Source organism: Anopheles arabiensis, chromosome 3, assembly GCF_016920715.1.
Source record: "Anopheles arabiensis isolate DONGOLA chromosome 3, AaraD3, whole genome shotgun sequence".
NCBI classification, from domain to species: Eukaryota; Metazoa; Arthropoda; class Insecta; order Diptera; family Culicidae; genus Anopheles; species Anopheles arabiensis.
Window position 1 is genome coordinate 91270801 of NC_053518.1, and position 25130 is coordinate 91295930.

Genomic DNA, 25130 nt, shown 5'->3' on the forward strand with positions numbered 1-25130 from the left:
ATAATGCCGGAGTCGGAATCGGACTATATATTTATGAGCAATGTGTCCCTCTAAGAAAATAGGAAAATATCATTCTATGCAGATGAATCAGTTATTTTGCTCCATTTACATTCGAGTCGACTCATTAGAACGATTACGCTTTAGATTAGATACAATTACAGATTGATTTCAGCATCAAGTGAAGCTTTCACACTATCGGAATATCCTGCATGGAACTCAAACTAAAGGAAATATTTAATTTCTTTCAAATTTACCACATCGCTTCCGGCCTACAAGCTGTCTTACCTATCGGAGAGCATCGTGTTACATGGAATAAATACATCTTTATTTATCTTCCAGCTGTTTGTCTCTGCTGATAACATGATCCTCAAACTTTACCATATACGTGGTGCCTTTGTGCCAGTGGGCGGAAACCTGGCATGTCTGCGAGGAAGAGGAACGCAACAAGAAAAGAAACTTAAATCCCATCCAAATGGGTGCCCCATAGCCAATCAGTACTTACGAAACCACAGTTTGATAGTACCGCCTGCACGATGCCGGCCACAAAGACGGCACAGTTTAGCGAACCCTTGTCCTTCGGCACGCTGATGAACTTGTTCACCAAAGGTTCCTTTTCGATAATGTAGTAAGTGCATTCATCATCGGTAGCATGCTCCAGCTTGTCGGCCTCTTTGCCGAAGAGAGTCTGTTAAAAAAAGAACCTGTTCATGATTCATACTGTTCCCCCATGGCCGTTTTCGTGTGTTTTGCAAGCGAACCTTCCACAGTGTAGTTTTGATAAACAGCAGCATGTTGATCAGCTTCGTCTCGCGCTTCGAGTTGCGTTCGCGCACAAAGTAAAGATCGATTATGCGGCATCCCACATCCTTGCCCATATCGTGCAGCCTGCAACGAAAAACGGGAACGGGGCTGTAGAATGCAGCTGCAAAGCATTTGCATCATGCATTTTGGGGGCAATTACCTCGTCTGTAGGTCGGGAATGGTGCTGACACGGCTCTGTGAATACTGGACCAGCTCGGAGAACAGGAGGGCGTAGCTGCTCAGCGACACCTCACCCTTTCCACGGCTCAGCGGCTTATCCAGGATGCTCGCCTTTGGGCGGGTGGAAAGATTAAGATTAATCTTTTCCATCGTTTATTGCTCGAGCACAAACTGCTATTCCACGGGTGAATGTTTTCTCCTTCCCCAGAAGCGAGTACGGTTTGTTTACATTTTGCTTTTGCCCAACGCTGTCACCCAACTGGGAACAAGTGCAACGATGCAAACTGGAAAACTTTCAAAATAAAAGTTAGAGCTAATGATATCTACATTAACGATAAAGAGAAAATTTTATCAATAATTAAAAATTGTGTAAATAACTCCATAAAAGCACGCGCAATTTAAAATGTAAAATGCATTTTACAAATCACACACCATCTGCTGTTGTAGTGTTTCGCTGACGTTGAAATATTTCACCATCCGTCAAAGCAACTGTCACTCATCCCTGAAGTTTGACAGCTGGGCCGCAAGATCATAACATAAATATTACCACGCTTTCCAGCGGGGGGATGATGTGCAACTAGGAAAACCGGGAAAAAGTGTCGCGCAATAGGAAAAACATCCCCAGCATCCAACATGCACCGAACAACGATTGCAAAATATACCAAGTTTTCCGCCGAGGAGCTGCAGAAATCAACCGCTGATCCGCTGTCCTGCGTGGCCGCGGTGCAGCTGAACGAGATCCTGAGCTTGCGGCCGCGTGATTGCGAGCACATCGTCAAAGGTGTGAAGCGCTGCGTGACGGACAAGATCGGCCGGTACCACGCGAAGCTGAACGGGATCGTGCTCGGCTATGCGAAGATACGCGTCGACAATGCGCTGTCCGCGCTGCGGCTGGACAGCCCGTACCTGCACGTGCGTACCACGATCGATTACTACGTGTTTCAGCCCCGCATCGGTTCGACCTTGCGGGGTACGGTGAACTACGTCTCGAAGAATTTTGTCAGTGCCGTCATCTACCGGGTGTTCAACGTGACGGTCAAGCTGGGCCAACAAACCGCCAGGCTGCATGCGCTCAAGAACGGGTCGGACATTTCGTTCACCGTGAACTCGTGCGACATGAAAAGCGAACTGCCCGTCATCGAGGGTGAGCTGGTGCTGAACGGAGTCATTCCGGTCCGCATCAAGACGGAACCGGGCGAACAGAATGGAGACTGCGACGAGGTAGAGGAAAACGCAATGGAGACAGACACCGGCGTCAAGCAGGAACCGAAAACACCCAAAAAGAAAGCGTCGAAAAAGAGCAAGGAGGTACCGGAAGCGGTATCGAGGGCAGCAGCACCACCGGCAACAACGAACGGTGTTACTGCTGGCATGCCAGTCATGGACGATTCAAGCAGCAGCGAATCGGAAAACGATGAACGAAGTCTTCTCATCAAGTCGCTGCTCGGCGAAATGTTTGGCGACGAGTTTACGGAGAGCACAAAGAGCAGCAAAAAGGACAAAAAGAAGAAGGATAAGAAAGAAAAGAAAGAGAAGAAGGAAAAGAAAAAGTCACCTCAGAAATCGAACGGTGGACCGGTGGAAACGGTGCGAATCAAGCAGGAAGTATTATCGTCCGACGACGACGAACCTTCCGCCGTGGTGGAGCAGCAGCCCACCGGCAGCACCCAAGGCAAGGCCAAGTCGAAGAAGAACGGCACGAATGGTGTCCGCCTCAATGGTAGTGCGGCAACTCCGGCTTCACCCGATGCGGCCAATGGTGAAACGACGACGACGACGACGCCGGCGAAAAAGCGCAAAATCCGGTTCGATCTTAACGATACGGTAGTGCACATCAAAACGGAACCCACTGAAAGTAGCAAAAAGAAGAAGAAAAACGCTGAATAAATAATAGAACGTAATAAGCCTTGTTTTCCATAAAACAAACGAAAAGAAACGACTTAAATTCCGGGCTCCAAGAAGGTAAATGTTGAGAAAAAGGAACGTAAAATGTTCACAAGACTTTCTTTCCCCGCAGCAAGTTGCCAGCCAAGGTGAGTTCAAAATGCACGCCAAATGTTCTTATGATCTTATTTTCATCTCTCATAATTTATTAGAATTATAAATATTTGCTTTTTACAAATATCGTTTTCTCTTTTTTTCCTCAGTTTCTCTTATTCTCCACATCTTGCTTTCATCTGTTTTATATATTTTCTGTCGAACGTTTTGCTATTTCAGCATCCGACACTCCACACACACTCCACACCAGTGGCCTGTGCAGACGGCTGGTGGCGCCGGCACTGGCCCTTAAAATGGCCGCTAGGGCTTGCCGTGCAAGTGCACGTGCACCAGCCAGCCGTCGCACCCGCACACACCACACTTTCTCTCTGTCACACCTCGTTCCTATTATAATCCATGTTTCGCGGGGGTTTGAGATTTACTCTGCTTTACTTTTATAATGGTTTCTGTTCTGTTCTGTTCTGTTTTTTCAATATAATTTATATATTATTTGCATATATTTATAATGGGCACAACAGCGCACACTGCTGCGCAGCGCTTAATGCCGTTTTCCGTTGCTCTTTTCTGAGAGAAAGAGAGAGAGGGAGTGTGTGTGGGGGGGATGTGTCTATCGGGGTCCGGTGCATTTGCCTTTACCCGGCCGAGAGCCGGTAATCGTCGGCGTCGTGTGGGATGTGTATTGGTTTCGGAAAAGAAATCAATTGAAAGAAATCCTCAAATTTCAATTCATTTCCATTACACAATTGTACACACATCACGCCACAAAAGGGCTGCACGCGCATTTGTTTCTTTTGTTTTCTGCATGTTTGTTGTATTTCATTATTATTACATATTATTTTCCACCTCCTTTCGCAGGATCACTTTATTCGCGTGATCCGTAGGTTCCGCTTTCCGTTCCTTGACACTCCGTGTCTCTCATGGCTTTCTTCCTTTCTCTATGCTAACGGGTAATAAGCTTTTAGTGTTTTGTTTTCTCCTCTTTTTTAGATGATTAAGTAGCTGCAAAATGGCAAATGAAGTGTGCTGCTTTCGTAACTGCTGCCTGTGGTATTATCGTTTGAATCGGTCACGGTGTCGGTTGCAGTTTTCTTCTCCCTTTCGGCACACCACATTTTAGTCTTTATGAGGTGTCGCGCACTGACACACGACACTAACGATTTGCATTAGCCCTACCTTTGCGTGAGTGTGGTGCCCGTGGTTTACACTGCACCATTTATTAAATACTCACACACAGACACACACATTTTCCCATTTCTTGTTTGGTTGTGTATCGATACAACAGTAAAACATGAATATTTTGAATAAGAATACATACATTATGTTGTACCGTCGTGTACACGACACGTGTAGTAATGGCGCGCAACAGTAATGGTTCGCCTGAACGCGCCTGCACGTGCCATGTGTTTTGTTTTGTGTTGTGTTTTTCCATTTAAATTATTTGTTCTTGCTTCGAATGCTGGTTCGAAAATGGCATTTTCTGAATCGTCACTGGTATGGTTTTTTTTGCTTTGATGGGGGAGATGGTTTGTGAGTGCCAATGCGTGATTCATTGCATTCCTGCTTTGCTCGAATGTGTTGTGTGATCGACCTTTTTCTTCTGCTGCTGCTGCATGGTTTTATATATTATCTACTTTCTTTATAGATATTTGCACGACTATATATATAAATTCTTTCCGTATCCTCATCATCTTCTTCTTATTGATCTTTGCAAATTCGATCAACGACTTTATACGTTTTCAGCTTTTCGGGGATTCGAAGGGCAAACCCGGCAAACGGAGCGTGTAGGCTCGCACTGCGCTGGGACGTTTAAAGCATCAATCGAACCATTATTGAGCCCTTACAACAGTTCGACCGGATGCTTTGGTGCCCTCGGCAAGCTCGAGTATCTCCACCACTGCTCGCGGGACCTTTCTTGACCCTCGGGGACGCTAATACGCTTTTCTTGAACGAAAAGAAGGAAAAAATGGGGGGGAATTTAACGGGATGGAAAACAGATTCTGCATTTTATGGCCATGGCGGCTTTCACCGATCCCCCTCCCGAGTGCATCATGGTGGGAAGCGAATCCCACGCAAAATGAACACACAGGGGACAGGAAGCCACAGCGCCACGTGGTGATGGTACGCCACTGTTGCGCTTTCTTATCATTATCGAGCTTGGTTTTCGTGCTCCTTTTTGTAGCTATTTCGTTTGCTTCTCCTCCTTCTCCTCATCATCATCATCAAACAGCTTATCTATCAGTTTTACAGCGATCAGAGTTTTTGGTTTCTTATTGTGTTTTCCCTTTAATTTTGGTTTTCCATTTTGTTTTAAATACGCACTGGTAATGTACAACACGATCGCCGATATTAACACTAGACGAAACAATTTTGGGGGGAGCGGGTGGAAAAACATAAACAAGCTGATTAGCTTCTCGTCTGAAGGTGTGTGTAATAATTTCTCCACTGAAAACGTGGCAAAAACTTATCGGACCAAAAAATCGAACGAGCGCGACACGATTGATCTGTTTTGCTGCCATCAACTGCCAACAAATGCAACGCTGCGCATGTGCATAATAATATCATTGTTTTCTTCTTCTTTTTTTTGTATAGATAAAGTAACAATCTCTCGGACGCAAGGAAACGTTTAGAACTTTTCATATACTAACGAAAGCAGCATTCGTGCATTCACACTTAATGATTTGTGTGAGTGCAGTTGTGTGTGTTCTTAACTAACGCGCAACGCAAGGGGTCAACAACGGCGGTCAAACATTCGCTTTAGGTGGGGTATGTAACCCCCCCTGCAATGTATGTCGAGGAATTGAGTGGAACGGATGAATTATGTTAAAATCAGCTCGCAATAAAATAATACTAGACTGCACCTTTTTTAGAACAAAGTAATTCCCGTAAAGTAACATCGATTCGTACGAAACAGTGAAGCACAGCAACACACGTACGAAAGAAGTTCTCGTCGTGTTTGCGTTGCTTATTAAATTTCATCTTGAATAGATCATTTAAACAGTCACATAAATGTCTCCGAAATGGTTTAATATTTCCGGTGCGATTGAACGACGCATACCAGCAGCTATTGTAGAGCACTGGGAGAGCTTCCGAACTAAATAAAGTCCCTCCTCTCTTCTCGTTCTTCGAGATTGTGTGGAAATAGAAGCACAACAACGTGGTAACGATTTCGCTTTCGTAAAAAGGAGGGTTCATCATAAAGATTGAATCGATATGAATTAACAATCGTAAACTGCATGGCCACAAACTCACCCGTTGCGTGACACTCCACTCCACGCAAAGTAAGAGGAGAAACATAATTTCACTTTAATCTTCATTTTTGTTTGGTGTGTATCATTGTGCCGGTAAGGATGTCTCTTACGGTGATACAGTTTCTACTTCTAAACGGGAGTGAACTGCATTATTTGTGTCTTGTTGTTTTTTGTATCTTCCATTTCACTGCTAACAACCGCGGTTTAAGTTCTGTGTTTTCTCCAGTAGTTCATGTGTTCTGTTTTTCTTTGCAAAGGGGGGAAAAGGGCGAGGACGTTCTATACAAAGTTTCGTACATGGTACATTCGGTAGTTTAGTTTAGTTTTTGTTCTGTTTTAGAGTTTAGTAGTAGCAGTAGTAGCAAACTGGGTTCATTTATTTGTTGGAGGTTTGATTTACTATGTTTTTTGTGGTTGTTTTTGCGTGTTTCGCCTTTGCAAAAAACGGTTTGAAACAGTCGTTTTTCACACCATCACCACCGGCTGGTGACATCGGGGGTTGTGCTCTTTCTCAAGCCTGATCGCCCATCGAAATGCATTTTGCATCCGCTTCCGCATTCGTCTTTCCGTTTCGAATGGATTCTGTTGCTGCAGCTTTGTATTACGAATCTCGCGCAATCGGCGCGCGTTGGCGTAACTTTATTTCTATGCCACATGTGTGCTTCCTAAACAATCGTTTCTCCTCTCTTTTGTCTGGGTTTTGTGTTTCGCTACATTGAATTTCCGTAACCTGTTCCTTAGAAAACATTCACTAGTTCCGATTTCCCGTTTTTACGGTTTCTGCTAGAAAAACACGAAACAGCTCAATCCTGGATCGACACAATTGCGCAACTGCGCACTCGTGCAAAACTTTGGTTAATTATTGACGGTGTTCTGTAGCAGATGCTGGTTTGGGGGGTGGTATTGGTGTTTTTCTGTCTGCTGCGCCGACACTGCGCCATTGTCCTGTAGGCGTTTGTTCTGCCTGCTTCTACACAAAACCTCTGCCCCCCCTACTACTAATGGCCACCAGCAGTCCCCCTTTTCGAATCTCTCCCACAGACAGTGGGATTGGAACGCTTTCCAGCTTCTTTTCCTTATCACTACTATTACCTTCTATTCCTCGGATTGAATGTAGGGGAAAAGATTGTTCCTTCTTCTTTCTTTTCTGTCTGTATATGCGTCTGTGTGTCTGTGTGAATGTGTCTGTATGCTGCCCCATTGTCCTTGCGCGGGGGGTCCGCGGAGGGGTATGTGTATTTGCACACAATCCGTTGCAAAAAGCGGATTCAAATCACCTCCTCCCTTCCTTCTCGTGTGTCTCATAACCGTTATAAGTATTTTGCTGCTGCTGCTGCTGCTTCTGCTGCTGTTGCGCACCGAAGGTGATCCTATTACACTACACTTTCCGTTTTCCTCCTACTGCTATCGTCGAGAGCTGCACACTTTATGGCGATTATCTGTCGGAAAGTAAACGGGAAATAGTTGTGACAAGGAATTTTACGATTTTTTGTTTGCCAACGGCATCCAATACATACCAATCTAGCCGATTAATACTTGTAAGGTTAATGATTTTGATCGGATGTCAAATTTGTGGTTTGTGCTTGCCACCGCACAACCGACAGTGAACGCCGATCCAGTGGCAAGCACGCAATGGCGGATAGCACCAAAGGCATGGCACCAGCAGGGAAAGTAACGTCAGCCCGATCCACCTGCGGAGAGTGGAAAGAGAGATCAGTGTCAATATCAATCGAATCGGAATTGGTGTCCCTGTAGCCGTACCGCTTCGTGCAGCCAGACTCGCCGGTGCACAGGCACGGATGTGATGCCGTTTCACCCTCCGAGTCCTTCATGCAGTGGTACAGCATGCACCGGGCGCACGGCATCCCGGACACGTTCTCGATCGCCGTCCGGACGCAGTCGGGCGCATAATCGCACGACCCCTTGTGGTTCCACTCATCGTTGTAAAACTCCTGACAGTATCTGATGGAGAGAGCGTGAGAGAGAGAGAAAGTGTCGAATTAACTCACTCTGTTGGACCAGGTTGTTGGAGTTGGGAGTGTTACCTGCACCGGAGCCGTGTCTTGATGAGCGTGCCTTCCTTCATGATGGGCGGTACGGAGGTGGCCCCGGCATTAGCGGCAGCGTCCAGGGCGTTCCGTTTCTTGAGACTCGAGGTCGAATCGCGTCGCCCGCCGATGAGTGAGCCGCCGATCGGTGGTTCTTCGATGACCGGATAGTTATAGTCGTGCACCTTCAAGTGATAGAAATTATACTTTAGCTTGATGTCGCACGGCTGCTGCACGGTGTGTGTTGCGCGCGCCATCGGGCAGGATTGTGGATGTGGTCGTGTTACGGTGTTCGATGCGTATTCGACGAGTTGCCCGATTTATCCATTGTTTTTCGATGACATTTGTAACGCACACATACACACACATAGGTATCAAACAAAAACATACACAACACAGTATTCAGTTTGTTAATGCGATTTGGTCGTACACGCATACACAAACACACACACACACACACAGTGGGTTGGTGGTGTAGAGAGGATGTGGATGTAGTAGCATGCACAAAGAAAAAGAGAAAAACAATTATAATAAAAAACCTTTTTTCGTGTGTGTATTTGATATCCCACCACCCCCGACTCCCTCACACACTTGGGCAAAGGATGTTTTATGCAGGCAGGATGACAATGACAAGTTAACGATGAAACAATGCGCTTCTGTTGACTAATTCACTTCACTACTTCTACACACTGTTAGAACGGTCAGCTAAGATGACCATCTGCGGTAAGTTCGCACAGAACGGAACAAATATTGATTCTCCTCGGGTTCGGCCTCGGCAAACTGTGGTCCGATTGCTTCTCTATATGGCAATAGATTCTTTGTTGTTTGCCTCCCTAATGATTTCAACCTATTCTCAGCTGTCGGATGAGCTACAACACAGAGTTACACACACCTCTACCGGCACACATTCACAGGACATTCAAGCTCAGCTCTGTTGCTTTGATACTAATCTAGAAGGCACACACTGGCATCCTACACTTGCTACCGTTGGGGCTCTCGTGGTTTCTATAGCACCGAGAACGATCAATGGGGATGGGGATGAAATGAAACAAGCGAACAAGCATCCCGCTTCCACCCCGGACACATGCCTCTACGATTGGATAGCATATCAACCCTCTACAAACACACACAAACACACCCACTTCTATACCCGGATACTTACGTCGGTTATCTGAACGTACGAATAGTTATCACCAGGTACTAGAGGAGTCACTTTTTCATCACCAGGCTTGCTGCTGCTGATCAGCGGTGATGGTTTATCGCCCGATATGTATTGAATACTGGATTGCTGCTGCTGCTGCTGCTGTTGTGATTGTTTATCGACGCTTTCTGCAAAAAAGAAAAAAGAGCATGAGTGCTATTTATGCACGGGATTGCAAATCACACTGAGCGAAGGGGAGGAAAGGGTGCTTACGATGGCTTCCACTGCCTTCCGAGTTGGATCGTGATTCCGAAGGTTCAATCGGTAAGTCCAGCGTCTAATCAACCGGGATGATGGATCATCGGGTTGGCAGTGATTGGATGTGGTACGGAGACGGAGAGAAAGAAGCAAAAAAGTCAGTATTGCAGGTACCCGGAGCTCGGTCCGATGACTCTACCACCGATGGGTGTCCTCCGATTTGGCACACTACTGTCCTGGGCAACCGTTCTGGGTCAGCGATTGCGGCCGAATGTGAACCACTGCCGGTCGCATCGACGCAGGACGACGCACAGGCTTTGCAACAGTGCGCTGGGAGACACCCATCCGAGGGGGGGATAGTAGTAGAGTAGAACCGTACGGGTTCTCGAGAGACCACCTCCACACCTACCATGAACACGTCGTCTTCACCAACTGTTTCATCGTCGTCGTTGTCGTCGTCGTTGTAGCCGCCACCAGCGTCACCATCGGTGTCCACCGCCGTCGTAGCACGTAACGGGAGCAGCAGTTCGGTGGCGGGATCGTCCGACGAACCGGTGGGATGGGGGGAACCGACACGGTTCGAGGTGTTTGGTGTCGTTGCATCAGCCATACCTGGGGTGGTTAGGGTGGTGGAGACAGAGAGAGAGAGAGAGAGAGAGAGACAAGTTAAGACGCACGCATTAATAAGATTGTACTGGGCGGACGGAAAAACGACAAAACTTTAACGGTAACGGAAAAGGGCAAACGAAACACACAAAGATTACTTAACAACAGAACAACAACACATAACATATTTAAGGGGGAACATTTTGGCGCGCGCGCGAGGGAAGGTCAGTCGCAGCCGCATGGGGTTAAGGGACGATTTGTTTTTTTTTGGCGTTTCCCTAGATTTTCCTTCTGCAGACATTATGTCACAGACACCAAGTGGACTGCAAGGAAACCTTCCAAGGACACTGGCCAGGGAAACAGTGAAAGTATTTCCCCATTCCCGGCCATTATGTAAATGTTTTAACGTTTACGAGTCCCTTCGTGTGTGTGTGTGTGTGTGTGCATACGCGGGCGTTATGCAGTCGGCTGCCCCATAACGCCAGCCCTCGCGTCCCACGGGGTGTTGGGTACAGTTTTCGAACCGGATTATGCTCGTTAGGGCGATGTAATTAAGACAGAAAAGAACCGCCATCGGACACACGCGTTTAATCCACTTTGCGCGTCCGAAATTCTGGATCGAAGCATCGCAGCCGCGTCATTATGAGGCTTTGTCACGCATCGCTAGGAGCAGTTTAAACGGAATTTAATCTGCTCTGGGGTATCGTGTTTAGTTTTCAGTCCTAAAAGACAAAACAACTTAAGAAGCATTAACACAACACAACATAAGAAGCGGCAGGGAACACCGAAACGAACAACACAAAACACAAGGACGCCACACAGCATTCTCCTTCGGCACAAACTTACCCAGCACGCGGAATCGAGCATTCGTTATCATTATTGGGACGGGTGCGTTACATTTGAGAATTTTTTAATTGCAAAGCGTTACGGGCGATCATGAGCGGTGCAGATTCGGTTCAGCCGTTGTCATCACATTTGCGTTGTCGTTGTTGTTGTGCACAGTTTGCAGAGATTGTTTTATTGCGCACGCAACGAACCCAGCGCGGCCCAGCACAGAAAGAAAAGACGAAAGGTGGAAAATGTGTGAAAAAGTGAGTGTGTGGCAGGGTTGTTGCATTGTGACCGAGTTTGCACCGAGGGCGCACTATAGAAAAGGTGGGGGAGCGATGGTTGATTGGATTGGGTCCTCCTCTCGAAAGCGGGCGGGAGAGGATCGAAAAAGGAGTATTAAGAGAAGGCACTGTGGTGCTGTAGAATGGACGGGGTGGTTTCTACTGAAACCAACGATGACCTGAGATTAAATATTCATCGTGACTGCAAGGATGGAACCGTGTGCTTCCTGATGGGATCCCATCGATACGGGAGGGGGGGGGGGGAAACTAGTCGAATGAATGTGTGTCTGTGGGTGGCAGCGAATGAAAGAGAGCAAATGCGGGGGTTCGCATGCAAAAAAAGGAATCCTTCGCCTCACGGTAACGGGGTTTGCCCTCCCTCTATTAGAAGCAAACGGATTTTTCTCCCACTCTTTCTCCCGCAGCAAGGATGGTGCGCATGGTGTTGTCGCTCTGCTCTATGTGTGCGACTGGGACAGGGCCAGTACTATGCTCACCATCAATGAGGTCATCGTAGGCACGGATGATTCCCTTGTCGAAAGCCCTCGCATCGGCGGCGGTCTGAAAGGTGAGCCCGTTCCGTTGCTTTCCAGCGCGCCAATGATGAAAGGTAGGCATGACTTTGAAGTACTGCAAGTCTCTATTAATAACACAACTTAGTATAACCTAAAATTAGAGAAAGAGAGAAATAGAGAGAGAGGAAGGGACATTAATATTACCTGCTCATATGCATTGGAAGAAGGGGTTATAAGCGGTAGCGGAAGATTTGGGTTGTCGTACACTTACGGTTTGGTCAGATATTCTTTGCCCGTAGATGATGTACTCGTGACCGCCACCGTCCGGTGGCAGTCGGGCGCGTTTGCGGATGGAAACGTTCGCCAGGCCACCGCCTTGCAGTGGTAACCATCCTTCCGTGCTCTCATCTCTGGCCATCACTTGTGCGCGTACTCTAACTAAGAAATCACTGTAAATGGGACAAGAAGAAAATTGCGAACATTAGAAGGGATCAGCAGCGACAAAGCAGTTAGAATATGGTCTAGAGCTAACGTAAAGGGTTTGAATGGCGTCCCATAGAGTAAGTGGATGAGTGAAGGCTCTTCTAAATGACAGGTTTGACAGGTCGTGAGTTCGAATTTCCTCTTTGACAACAACAAACGATGTTTTATTGGAGTCAATTATTAAAGGGAGAATTAAAACAAATGAGCCAATCAACAATAATATGAAACTGGTTTGTTTTGTGTATCGTATCACAACCAACACTACAATTTTCGTGACGTCAGTAAAATTATGCATTTTAACGCAAACAGAGAGGAAACACACGGATCAACCTTGGAATCTCGTGCATCTATCTAACCTGTCCGGACATATCATACCCTTCTTCCTCAGCCTATCTTCTGACGACCTGCGCTTCGTATGCTCAATGAAATGACACATTCCTCCCAGCAGATTCCGCACCCTCTTCCCATCACTCTCACCCCTCCCCAATATTCTAAGCTGGTAAAACACTTTGCCATTCCCACACCTCGTTTCCCGTAACGCTACATCCACACACCGCGCCCTCCAGACCACTCCTAGGCAATAAAAACTAATGAGAAATAAACATTCACCAGCTGAAAACGACCGCCCTGTCTCTCTCTCTTTCTCTCTCTTTCTTTCTCTATCTCCCTAGGCCCTAAGGTCACAATTTCCAAATGCACTTATGCTTCCGGCCACCAACACTGTCTACCCCTCCCTCCTCTCTCTCTCTTCAAAGACCCCCTCACAACCCCTCTTAACCCGTCATCCGAGTGTTCCATGCCGTCATCATCTCGGACACACACACGCATGGCCCCATCGTCCTTGTTGCCGCGCTGCGCTACTGCTGCTGGCGTCATCCTGGGCCCCAAAAGATACATCACCATCATCACCATCATCATCATCATCATCAACAACTTCAAGAGCCATGCACCCCTCCCACCCGTTGTGCTCACAGGTCACAGTGTTGCCAGCAGTGTTGCCTCGCACACTCGCACACACCCTTTCTGCTGCCTAGACCCAGCGGTTTGCGCACCATCATTTCGCGACCTCGACGGTGACGAATACCAATATACCTTCTTCTTCCTGCGCCCTACTCCTACCGCTCCTCTGTTTCATTAGGGCAGCAGCAGCAGCAGCAGCACATTCCCAATGAAAAGTATAAGCGGGGAGTAGAGTGTGCCAGCGGTGATGGGGTTGCCTCCTGCGGCTCTCAAAACCTTCCCTACATTCCCGCCTCAGTTCTGTTCCGTTCCGTTCAAGAAAGCGAGACAGGGCCATATACACGCCGCGCAAAAACATTCCGAAAATAATCCCATTCATTCTTTTTCTCTAATTTTCATTGATATGCGCACGGTGCTGCGCTCTCTCGTAGAAATAGCTCTCACTTTCTTCATCTCTCTCGCTCTCACTGTAAATCACATTTTCTCAGTTGGAGAGAAGAGGAGGCTGGTTCTCATACACACAAGATTGGTGCGTTTGGTTGTTTGGGCACGCCAAACCATTGCGCTCTCGTGACACTACAAACGAAAAGAGAAAGAGAGAGAGAGACAAAGAGAGTGTGTGTGTGGGATAGCGGACGCATCGGGGATTTGGTGTTATATCCTGCCATCATCCTTCGGGTGAGATCTGGCCCACTCGCTGCTCGCTGCTGCTCAATCTTTCCTTATCTCTAAACAGAGCAAACCAAGGATGCGTGGCGGTGGGTGTCAAATATATGACACCATTAATAACAAGTGTTTACTATTCCGTCTGACAGAACAACCGTCATCTGACAGACTGGAGGATATGGTGCCCCCGTGCCCGTGGCGTGGCGCAAACCAAATTTCCCGTTTCCAAAACGCTGCGATGTTACACAGTTTGCAAGGAATTTGGGAACCTTTTTTGCGACCTGCTCTACCTCCAGGCTTTCCCAATTAACAAAACTTCAAGGGAAGGACAGTCGCAGCGGCAGCAGCAGCTCCAGTTGGTACGAAAGAGAGCAAAGTAGGCGCTGAAGCTAGGACGCTAGAGCGAAAGCAGACGAGCGCAAAACCTGCTTCCGCTTTTCACAGCAGGACGTCTATATTGCTTGCCGCTCGTGTCGCTCTTTCCAAGCACATCCCCAGGCTTTGTTGCCCTGCGCCGTGTGGAGGAGCGTTTCCTCCCGTGAATGCCAACCATTCAAGCGGATGCTACACTGACAGCACGAGCAGCAGCAGGCCTGGATTTTCAAGGATTCGTGAGGCTCGTGAATGAACGAACTACAGCGTTTAGCAAAGTGCAAATGGGGCAGCACACAGAGCAGCGCTCTTTCACAAACTCGTGTGACTAGAAGAGCTTACTTTATGAATCGGAGAACCGCACTGCGCACAGATGCGCGTGTGTGTGTGTGTGTGCGAGTGTCAGAATGGGTTTGGATTTTCGTTCATCAAACTCGTAATTCTTTTTGAGCGATTTGCGATCGTTGAATGAAATGCTGAATAAAGGAAATATTTTCAGTACATTCGTCATCGCTCCTCGTTAAGAGCAGCAACGCTTCCGACATATGAGCAATTTTATGGTGCCATTCGTAACACGGCACGGTTGTTTACATTGGCGTTTAATAACAAATGGCGTTTTTTTATGCCCCACTCGCGAATATAAACAATGTCAACAGCTGTAAGCTGTTGTGATATTTTAATAAAATAATTCTTTGGTGAGGTATTGCTTAAGCCATCAAAATTTGTTCGAATTTTGCCTCGTCAGCTCATTTTCGTAAGCCAGATCTTAACGTTTGAGACTGAAAACGCCAACTCCGATCATACGATCCCTCAAAGCGAAGATATCGCTAGATAAAATTCATTTCCCTTGACGCACCATATTGCTGTGTGAAAGAATTTCCACACACACACACACACACACACACACACACACACACACACACACACACACACACACACACACACACACACACACACACACACACACACACACATACAGTCGTTCACGCCCATACCACCACCATTGCGTCTTATAAACACTCAAACGCAAATGAGCCCTCGGAGACCTCTGGCCCGAACGTCGTTCCTCAAATTACATCGGTTTCCTACTCCTCTGTCACCCCAGTCAGCCTCTGACACAGCAACGTTGGTCTCGCAAGGGCACGTGATGCCACACCGACCGATGATGACGCAGGAAGGGAACGGGGGAAGGTCCCCGAGTGTGTAAGTGTATGGTCACACTTGGTTTGAGGAGGGGCCCTTGGCGCAAACGATCGTGACGTGCGAGGCGTCCTCTGGTGCGGTCGTTGAAAGGCGGTTTGTTTTTTGTTTTTTTTTTTTTTTTTTTTTGCACGTAGCAGCAGAGAAGTTCATTCATAAAACTGGTGATCGTTGGGTGGAGGAGGAGAACAAGTGACTTCTTCACCACCACTTTCCCTACCCAGGGAATCCACCTTCGACACAGTGAGGCGCGCACAAGCACGAACGAGATGTTATTAATGATCACCATTTCCTGGCCGGTTCCGTTCGGTTTGCGGTTTACCATGCCATCCTCTCCTTGTCATTGCCACCACCGCTTGCTCGGCAGCTACAACAACGTAAGTACACACGGTTGCACATACACACACAATTGTGTCTCTCGCAGCAAAGTTAGTCCCTTAGATGAGGCACCCTTTTGAGCCCTGCTGTAAGGGATGATGACGATGATGATGTTGGTTTCGTTACCCTATCAGGCGTTTCTAAACCATTCCCATTGCAAATGAGTCACGTACGGCGGCTCTCTCCCCGTCTGCCCCACCTTACCACCAGAACAGTCAGCAACCTCCAAGGAGATCGGTGCGACATTAGGCAAGTTATTTTAAATTTGATATTTAATTTCTTTCCCGGTCCGGGTCCTTCCTCCATCGGCATTCTCGCCCCACTACGAAGACGACAACGGATGGGAAGAATCGTGAGAATGACGTCAAATCTGGGAAGGTCTTTAGGTTGCCCGAGATAAGATCAAACAGCTCAGTTCGCTCTGGCGCCTTGCCCCCCTTCCTTGCAGCAGCATAAATTGGAAGAATTTTGGCCACCTCAGCATTCTCTCTCTCTCTGTCTCTCTCTTCACCACACAGCCAGCACCCCCTTTTGCTGACTTCCGCTTTAGAGTCAACAAAAATCAATTAAGATCAACCCCTTGCGCGCCCCATGGCACCGAGGCCACCGAGCGCGTGTTTTTACGACTTCACGAGCTTCCTCCATTCCGTCGCCCATTCCCCTCCACTCCACTCGGAAGCTCCGGCTCGGAATTTGTCACGCAGGCGGCGTTATCAATGGTGTGGGAGTGTGCGTACCAGCGGCAACGACTTCCACAGCAGCTCATTCATGCTCTGTACCAAAGACAAAATCTCCTCCTATACCCCTCTTCCCTCTCCCTCTACCCCCAACCAAAAGATACGATCAGGGCAAGAGTCAAGCACTGGGAGTCGACTAGCAATTCACACAAATTAGATACACTCTCCCCTCCTCTCCTGACGCAATAACGTGCCACTCTCGTTGGGTTGGGAGAGTAATGTGGTGGCCAGATGATGACTTCCACACATCTTTATCTTTCAAACCCCACTTCGAGAGGTGCCACAACCTTCGCGTGACACACGGAATTAAAACACTGGACACTGATGAGAGATACCCAACCAACCACCAACACACAAGTGTAGAGAGAGAGGGAGTGGCGCCTGTAAGCGTGTTGTTTGCTTTACTGTTATGCTCTGTGATGCTACAAAGCTTGGGCAAAGGTTTGGATGGGGAAATGAAGTCGTTTTTAAAGACATTATAACATTGTTTTCCCTGAAACACTGCACGAGTTGTTAGAGGTAGAAGTAAGCAATCTGCTGTGCGAATTCCAATCGTTAGGCTCTAACTAAGACTCTACCAATCTGTGCCTTTAAGCCTAGTACAGAGTTTTTCTTGGTTTTTTATTCTTTTGGGACACTGACTTCTTCACTCTTTCTTGTGGGAAGTGAACTTTATGTTATTGGAAGTGGTCTATACGGTACTCTTTTTACCCAAGAAATATTTGCTCGAAATTGTTTTCCGACAACTGCTCGATTAGTACTCGATACTCCTGAAACTGTGGATTTGTGTTTGATCAAGTGTGTTGCAAGCGCCAAAACTTGGTGTGTTCGTAAATTAGACTTTCTTCTATCGATGGACGATGCCGTCGAGCTTATTTTTCATTCCTTGTTATGGATTTTGCTGAAAAACAAAAGCTAATTTTGTGTGACGTTATTCTATAAAAAAGGGTATTATTTAAGTATAAAATGGGTACATGGCCAACTATAACGATAGGACACATCATTTCCGAGCGAATCTAGAAGAGCGCAACGAAAAAGCCGCATCACTGTTGATTTTAAAGGGCTTTTTCTAAATTCCCTTACACTGGTGCAGTTTAAGGGAAGTTTAAGGCTGCAGTTTAAGGGAATTTGCTCGAATTCCCGATTATTCGTGCTCGAAAATGTCAATTGGGTAAAATCGAATGCCATTTGGAATCCAATAGGACTTTTCAATGTTTACTTCCCATACGAAATACTCAAGAAAGTGTCTCAAAATTACGAGAACTCCTGCAAAACCCTGTAGGTCGGGCAGTCAACAAGTCTGTGACTATACATAACAACATTGATCTTCTTCCCTTTTTGCTTTTTATAAGAAGAGAATGAGTGCGTAACCTGAATGAGTTCGTAACCTGAATCATCATTATCATCATCATCACCAATTCCACAGAGGATCTTACATTCTAACAATATATTGCTGGTGTTAGTATCTTTGGACCCTGAATCGTGAAACATATGCTATAAACATGTTCTTGTAGTAGAAAAGTTTAGATAATTATTGTTATCTGATATCTGATATGAAAAGGATGATGAACACAACAGAAGAAACTACAAAATTACATTTATGGTCCTCGTCAGGAGATCCTTCTTGCATACCTTATTGGGATCTTGGATTTATTGGAGCCCATAAAAAATCTCCAAAAACCTAAAAAAACAACTAACCAACACGGTGAAAACTGTCAAACAATTCCGTAACATTCTCCGGAATGCTGACGAATTGACCTGTCCCGTACTTTGAGGGAAGTACGTCAGAGAAGCACGAGCGTATGAAAACATCGCCTTTCTTTCTCACTCTCTCACAGAACAACAGTATCCTGCCCCCTTTCGAGTTCGTCTCTCCCGACGTACCATCATCCATCCACTGTCTGGAACTCTCCAAACTCCTTTTGGCCTAGTTTCGCGTACCCCATTTCTCGCACGCAGAGGGAGCCTTTCTTGCATGCGCGGCACCCCATGCGCTGGCATGTCCCGTTTTCGCAGTCCAAGCGCGCACACACACACAGCTTCTCTGTTCCATGTGTGAAGTACACAGTGGATTTCTCTCAATGACTGCAAAAACCAATGGGCTTGTGGTGTTTGATATGGCCGTTGCTGCCCCCTCTCGTCGACGAATCCTTGAACGGTAATGCAACGATAAAACTCGGATCCTTGAAGTTGGCGAGCATGTGTGTGTGTGTGTTGCTGTGCCTTTTATCCTTTAACAACCACTTATATCCCTGGCCCTGTTGGTTGAGTTATACAGGAATTTGAGTGCATTTTTCCCTCTGTGTTTGGCTATTGAAACAAAAACACACACACATGCCCATTGTGCAAGCCTATCCTGATGACGACACATGCGCGCACAAGCAAAAACAGTATACAAAAACAACTGGAACACATAATTGGAAGAGACTTTTCCGTTTTTTTTTTTCTTGAACAACCTCTTGCACACAGACCTCAAAACAAGGACGAAACAATTCCATTCTGGAATGTGAAGCACACACACACGTGCGCCTTTTTGTGGCCATGTTGCCAGCCTAATGCTTATGGGATTCGTGTTGGATGTAGTTGCGTGTTCTAATTCGCATGGAACGGAGTGTATTGGAGTGTATACAGAAAGCACCTTGGATGTGGAATGGGGGACACTACCATCATCCACTCTCTATCTAAGGGGAGAGGGGTAAAAGCTGGGCAAGAAAATTTTTGGCCATCCACCAAACAAACCACCTTCACCAGCTGCGCCCCGTACACTTCCACCCAATCCGCCAATAATGATGATGATGATGATGATGGTGGTTGATGCGAACCCTGGCAGAGAGTGGGGCGCGGATGGGCAAAATCGTCCCTACCGCGCACTGACCCCGCGCCGCGGATCCACATTTTTCTCAATGAAATCCACCCGAGCGCGCTCGCCCTTTCTCATTCATGAAAGAAACATTGCAAACCGCCACCACACACACACACAGACACATTTACAGGTCAAATACAGTGCGATCCTTTTTTGGAACCGCGCAGAAGAAGGGAGAGAGAGACTGTTGCGTTGCGGCGACCTCCGGGAGGGGGACTTGCTGCTGGTCGATGATGAGAGAAGCTCTCGTGAGCGAGAGCGCGAATCTCTCACCAGCTCGAATTGGGGGGGAAATATTAAAAAACCTCCAGCCCCCTGTTGTTGTCCCCTGCCCCTCGCCCTCACTGTTTATCGTGTATGCTCTCCAGACAGTTTCGCGCACCACCAACCATTTTCACGAACGACCGAGAAAGTCTTAATCCGAGAGTCGAGCGCGCGAGAGAGAGAGCGACAGTGAAAGAGAATGGAGGCGATGTACTGGCAAAATAAAACTAAAAATCAGCATTATCTATGGGAAAAAATAGTTCCACCACGGAAACGGGAGTGTGAGAGTGTGAGCGAACCAAATCAGCTGCAAACCAAGGCTCTCGTCGTCGCTAGGCTTTACAGAGGTTATCCTGTTTTTCCCCCACCATCCCCATTCAATTCGATTTAACCCTCACAACACCCAGTAGCCTGCGCTTGCCTCACAGGACACCACCAAACGATCAGTTACCAAGGGTAGTGTGCGCGTTGCCAGGAGCATTGGAACATGGAATACCTTGACCCAAAAGAGAGCCCAAGGGAAGAAATGGCGGGGGAATAAAGATCGCTGAATGCAAGCATAATCGACAGGAACGTCAACTACAATTGCAGTCAAAAAAAAGGATAATCATTCAAACCTACCAACTCTTGGGGCTGGGCATTTCGTGTGCTGGAAATTAGCGCACGGGAGAGGGCGTGTGCGCATATTCGCACACAAACAAACACACACGTGCGCGCACATGCAAACACAATCCTCTAAAAAGGTTCGTCCTGCATGCCACGGCAGGGAAAACGATGAATGATTTTCCGCCGATGCCAAAACCTCGGACACTGTGTGTGTGTGTTTGTCCTCCATCCAGCTGTCGTTGAAGCTCTCTGTCTGCAGGTGCTATATTTCCATTCTAGGTGCGACCGTACAGTGGATTCCCTGTCCTCATACCACCGCCTGCCTGCCTGCCTGCCAAGTATCAAGGCCAATAGAACGCCTGGGTGGTTGCTTTGTAGCCTCATTGATTGCTTTCCATTTGGCGTCCTTCCCAGCGCGCATATAGGGCGGCGGTGTTCTCTCTGTGGGTCTATTGCTATTGGCGATGGTTCACAAACGCACACACACAGGCACACATTTTCATTCATATTTCGTGTCATTCTAATTTGATTCTTTTTACTAGTAGCTGCGCTGTTGTTCGTTGCGAATAGTGTTCTTCCAATTTAATTAGGCCATCGCTCGTTCCTTCTTGTTCCATTTGTTTAAGTAAACGTTCAGGGCGTCAGAATCGCTTTGGAGAATCTACTTCGTAGCTATTAGGATGATTTATGTCTTAGTCTTAGTTTTGCTGTAGGCTTTTTGAAGCATTGAAAAACAGTTAGAGAGGACATTGCGACTTAATCCTGAACTGTTTGAAATTCCACGACTTCTTCTTCTGGATACCTTAACAAAACATCCAAAAGACTCTTTTAGCATTGATTGTAGTAGCAGGATATTTTACAACTGCAACGTCCTTTGACCTCAACTAAACAATTTTCCTCATTAACCAAAGGAGGTCAGAGCCTGAACTTCTACCCTCTTGAAACCTTCGATAAATGGATATCGAATTAAAATACGCTTAAGTTAGTACTTGACCGGACAAGGATTAGGAGTTCTTCAATGAAATTAAACAGATTTGAAAGTCTGTCTGGCTTTAAGATGACTTTAAGGACTTCCAAACCTTCATAGTTGGGAGCACTACGTCTAAAGCATTACATTTTGGTACAAAGCTGTCATTTTGGAAGATGTCACTTTGGCATAGGTTCGTCGTTACCCTATGTATGCCACATTTACTTGAACTTCCGGATAATTGAGGAGTATGGAAGGGATAGAAGTCCCACTCTACATAAGGCCCAACGATTGAAGGTACTATTTCATTGACAAGTAGAAGTAGAAGCTTGACATTCCCAAAACGGTACTTTCTTAACAGTCACTCAAATCAAGCTGATCTTGAAGAGCCCCAGGTTGGATTTGACAAAACTTCACGTGCAGTACGTGCCACGAAATACCTTCCCGTAGTAGGCGGGCATGTGGTCGATGCGTTGATGTGGCGATATTTCTTTATTTTTGATGACAACACACACACACACAAACGCGCGCGCGCTGGCACCTCAAAAAGGATATCATAGAATAACACCACACACTATAGGCAATTGAGAAGTGAGAGAAAGAGAGAGAGAGAGCTTATTTTTTGTGAGAGAGCATCCTGGGAGCACCAGCAAACAAGGTTCAAGCCCATGGTATGTGTATCCTTGCACGATGAAACGGCAAGTTTGCAAAATTAGGCAGCCCGATTTGAGCGGAAGAGAAGGAGCGAAACCTTCCAAGATGTATCCGAAACTCTGAACGGAGAGAGTAAATGGATCCTGGTTGTTTTTTTTTTTGTTCCTTCTCCACTCCCTCCTGCACCACGCAGAATGAAAGGATAAAAGCCTTGCACCACAGAGCGCAAGAGTGAAATGGCAAATGGATAGAATTTTGGGTTGGAGCGGTAGAGAGGGCGAAAAGGATACGAAATATTCGTTCGCCAAAAGCTGTCCATAAAAAAGCGTTCCATTTCTTTTGATCATCATTTTCACACAACGTACAACTAACTAACGCTATTTACATGCTAGAGTTTTGGATGTAAGTTAACTCGTGGGAAGATTTCTGTAAAAGGATACGCCACCACGGCGTTAGCTACTTACTCTTCATATGCCTCGGTCATGATTAGAAATCTCGAATATACTAATATTTTGGGGTAGCAGCACTGTTTTCACCATTTTTGTAACTGTACATGGGCTCCGGGAACCGAGCAGCAGCGACGACGACGACAACGACGGCGGCTATCGACTACGTGGAAGGCTTGGATATTGTTGTCGATCCTAGTAGGTGGTGTGTGTTGTTTTGCTCGGTGCTCTGTATCTGTGCCCAACAGTCCTCGCAACAGCCGCTTGCAACTCTTGCGTGGATGTGTGGTTTTGTTATCCTGGCTGGGACAGATCGCTTCTCGTTGCCCTTTATCCCTTGGACTTGCTTTCGACCAACAACCACAACAACACGTGGGAGAGACACACACACGCTGATTGGAGAACTGCCCTCTAGCTGAATATTGGCAACACTTTTTCACTTGACACCCTATTGAGCCGTTGCGTGGGGCCAGACACACACACGCACACACACTGTTGACACAGCAGACTGTGGCCAAAAGATGCCTTTTAATTATATAAACACACGCGCGCTCTCGTCATACACACACACACACACAACTGCTGATTCGTTGCAACTTTTCCTTTACAGTGGCAGACACTTTGGCAGCAGCAGCAGATACACTTTTGTAGGCTTTTTGGCCACACTCTTTACACTCCAATGCGGTTTCGCTTGTGCTTCCCTGCCTAGCGATCGTGTTGCTCCAGAAAGTAGCCGGACACGCCTGTCGGACACAGCAAGATATCACTATTTTACACAAAACCTTTTCCCATTTTCTGACTACCCTTTCAGAAGATAGATGCCCCGCAGCAACCGTCGTCCTGGCTCTTATGCACGCAATCACACAACACTATACAAAAGAACCCACCACACACAAACACTCGGGCGCGCGCACCAACACTCACGTACTGAAAGAATGTATGAGGAGAAAAAAAAAACAAGGATATACTATTGGATTTTAAAAAGAAATCAAGTTGGAAACTACAATTGGAATCCAACTGGATCAGGGATCTGGACACAATCTTCGCACACGCACGGGGGACGCGCTGCTCTCGGTTTATCAATGTGCGTGCGTGTGTGTAAGTGCATGTGCGTGTGTGTGTGAGTGTATGTGCAGAGTTGACAGCTGAAAAGGGCGACGCTTGGGTGGAAACTGTGCAAAATCCCTCCCTGTTTCTGCGGAAAGCTGATTCTTTTTTTTCCAGTGGAAAGTGCGAATCCGTCGCGAAGGCAATTTTCACTGCTCCTGCTGCTGCTTCTGCTATTGTTGGTGCAGTTGGAGGATATTGCTCTTTGTTTTTTCTTCCATCCTATCCTTCCCTTCCCACCTCTCTCCCTCTCTCGCACAAACTTTTACATTTTCCACTGGCCGAAAATTGGGTGGTGCGTTTTTTTCCTCACTTCACTTCTTTCGGGTACTTTCTTTTAACAACAGCTCCTTTTTGCAGCTCGTTTGTTCTTGGGTAGCAGTGAAAAGGAATGGAAGCTTCCGAGCCTATAGGCTTCCCATTACTGCGACAACCACCCCACCACACCCGTCTTGCAGCGAGTCCGGAACGTTCCAGCCACTCCTGCCTGCATCCAGCGTTCCACCAGCGGTTGCGCTCCATATGCACACGGGGTGGGTGGAGGAGAGTGAAAGTTTCATGCAGGAAAAAGGGAAAACGCACCCCGAAACACACACACAGACCGGGCCGTGCTCCCGTGAAACTGTCCAGGGAGGTTCACGGATGGGTTTTGCGCTCTGGTGCGCTGCCTTTGTACTTGTATGTGCTTGCTTGCCTTTGTACAACGCCCGTCTACAGTCACAGTAGGCACTGCCGTCCCCTGTTGGTTACAGCCCGAAACAACGGACCCAAGCACACACAATCGCGCACACACACACGCACGCACACGCACGGGTTACAGAAATTCACGCACCGTGCAGGCCAATCTTGCCTGCATGCCAGGCCAGGACACACGCCAGGAAAGTGCCAGGGACACACCAAACCCGAACCCAGAGAGCACACAGCAGCAGCGCGACCGATCCGATCCGACCGCGACAGGGAACGCTCTTGTTTCTTTTCCTTTTTTCTTTTCTTTTTCGGTTGCGCTACAGCAATCTCGCCCTCGCCGTGTTCCTCGCGGATGGTCGCTCTCTCGCTCTATCTCGCGGGCGCTGCTTATCCTGCTTATGCGCTCTCCCGCTGGTACGCACTTTTGCTCGCGCGCTGCTCCTCTCACACGGCCGCTCGCTCGCTCTCGCTCTCTGCCTCATACACACTTGCACACGGGCACGCACATATTCACTGCTCCTGATTGCAGGCTGGATTATTATGGATATAATCGAACGCGGCCCTCCTGCACGCTGACCCTTGCACGATACTGCAAAACGCACGGCTGAAACGAACCTGTGCCGTGTCTGCTGCCGATGCAAACGTACTGCCTCCAGCACGCGAAACGAACGGGGGGGGGGCACTATTTGCACGCGAAATGGTCGCGTCTTTTTTACTGTAATTTCAACCAGCCAGAGCTTGTGTGTATCTTCCTCTAAGATCCTAAGATGACAGCTAAACGCCTTTGCTCGGGCTCTCTCGCTCGCTCGCTCTCTTTCCCTGTTGCACAGCTC

General features: G+C 47.3%; 3 protein-coding genes across 8 annotated transcripts; 1 reads left to right on the plus strand and 2 right to left on the minus strand.

Annotated features, from left to right (window-relative positions):
* Window positions 1-303: 303 nt before the first annotated feature.
* LOC120904706 (trafficking protein particle complex subunit 5) lies at window positions 304-1234 on the minus strand. The gene is made up of 4 exons (XM_040314934.1): window positions 962-1234; window positions 759-885; window positions 503-685; window positions 304-423 (listed from the first exon to the last, which is right to left on the minus strand). The coding sequence occupies exons 1-4, from the start codon at window positions 1129-1131 to the stop codon at window positions 325-327; spliced, it is 579 nt and encodes a 192-aa protein (XP_040170868.1). The 5' UTR covers window positions 1132-1234; the 3' UTR covers window positions 304-324.
* A 260-nt stretch (window positions 1235-1494) lies between these two features.
* On the plus strand, window positions 1495-2882 carry LOC120903846 (probable DNA-directed RNA polymerase I subunit RPA43). The gene has a single exon (XM_040313500.1). The coding sequence runs from the start codon at window positions 1615-1617 to the stop codon at window positions 2866-2868; it is 1254 nt and encodes a 417-aa protein (XP_040169434.1). The 5' UTR covers window positions 1495-1614; the 3' UTR covers window positions 2869-2882.
* A 183-nt stretch (window positions 2883-3065) lies between these two features.
* LOC120900879 (sprouty-related, EVH1 domain-containing protein 1) lies at window positions 3066-25077 on the minus strand. 6 transcript variants are annotated; one of them, XM_040308442.1, is made up of 11 exons: window positions 24913-25077; window positions 22522-23246; window positions 12179-12356; window positions 11890-12058; window positions 10084-10286; window positions 9690-9753; window positions 9438-9604; window positions 8273-8505; window positions 7989-8189; window positions 7745-7918; window positions 3066-7666 (listed from the first exon to the last, which is right to left on the minus strand). In XM_040308442.1, the coding sequence occupies exons 2-10, from the start codon at window positions 22539-22541 to the stop codon at window positions 7792-7794; spliced, it is 1362 nt and encodes a 453-aa protein (XP_040164376.1). In that variant the 5' UTR covers window positions 22542-23246; window positions 24913-25077; the 3' UTR covers window positions 3066-7666; window positions 7745-7791. The 6 variants fall into 6 exon arrangements, with proteins under 6 accessions (XP_040164376.1, XP_040164377.1, XP_040164374.1 ...); XM_040308443.1 differs by having other exon boundaries at window positions 8273-8502; window positions 22522-23430; XM_040308440.1 differs by having other exon boundaries at window positions 22522-23430.
* Window positions 25078-25130: the final 53 nt, after the last annotated feature.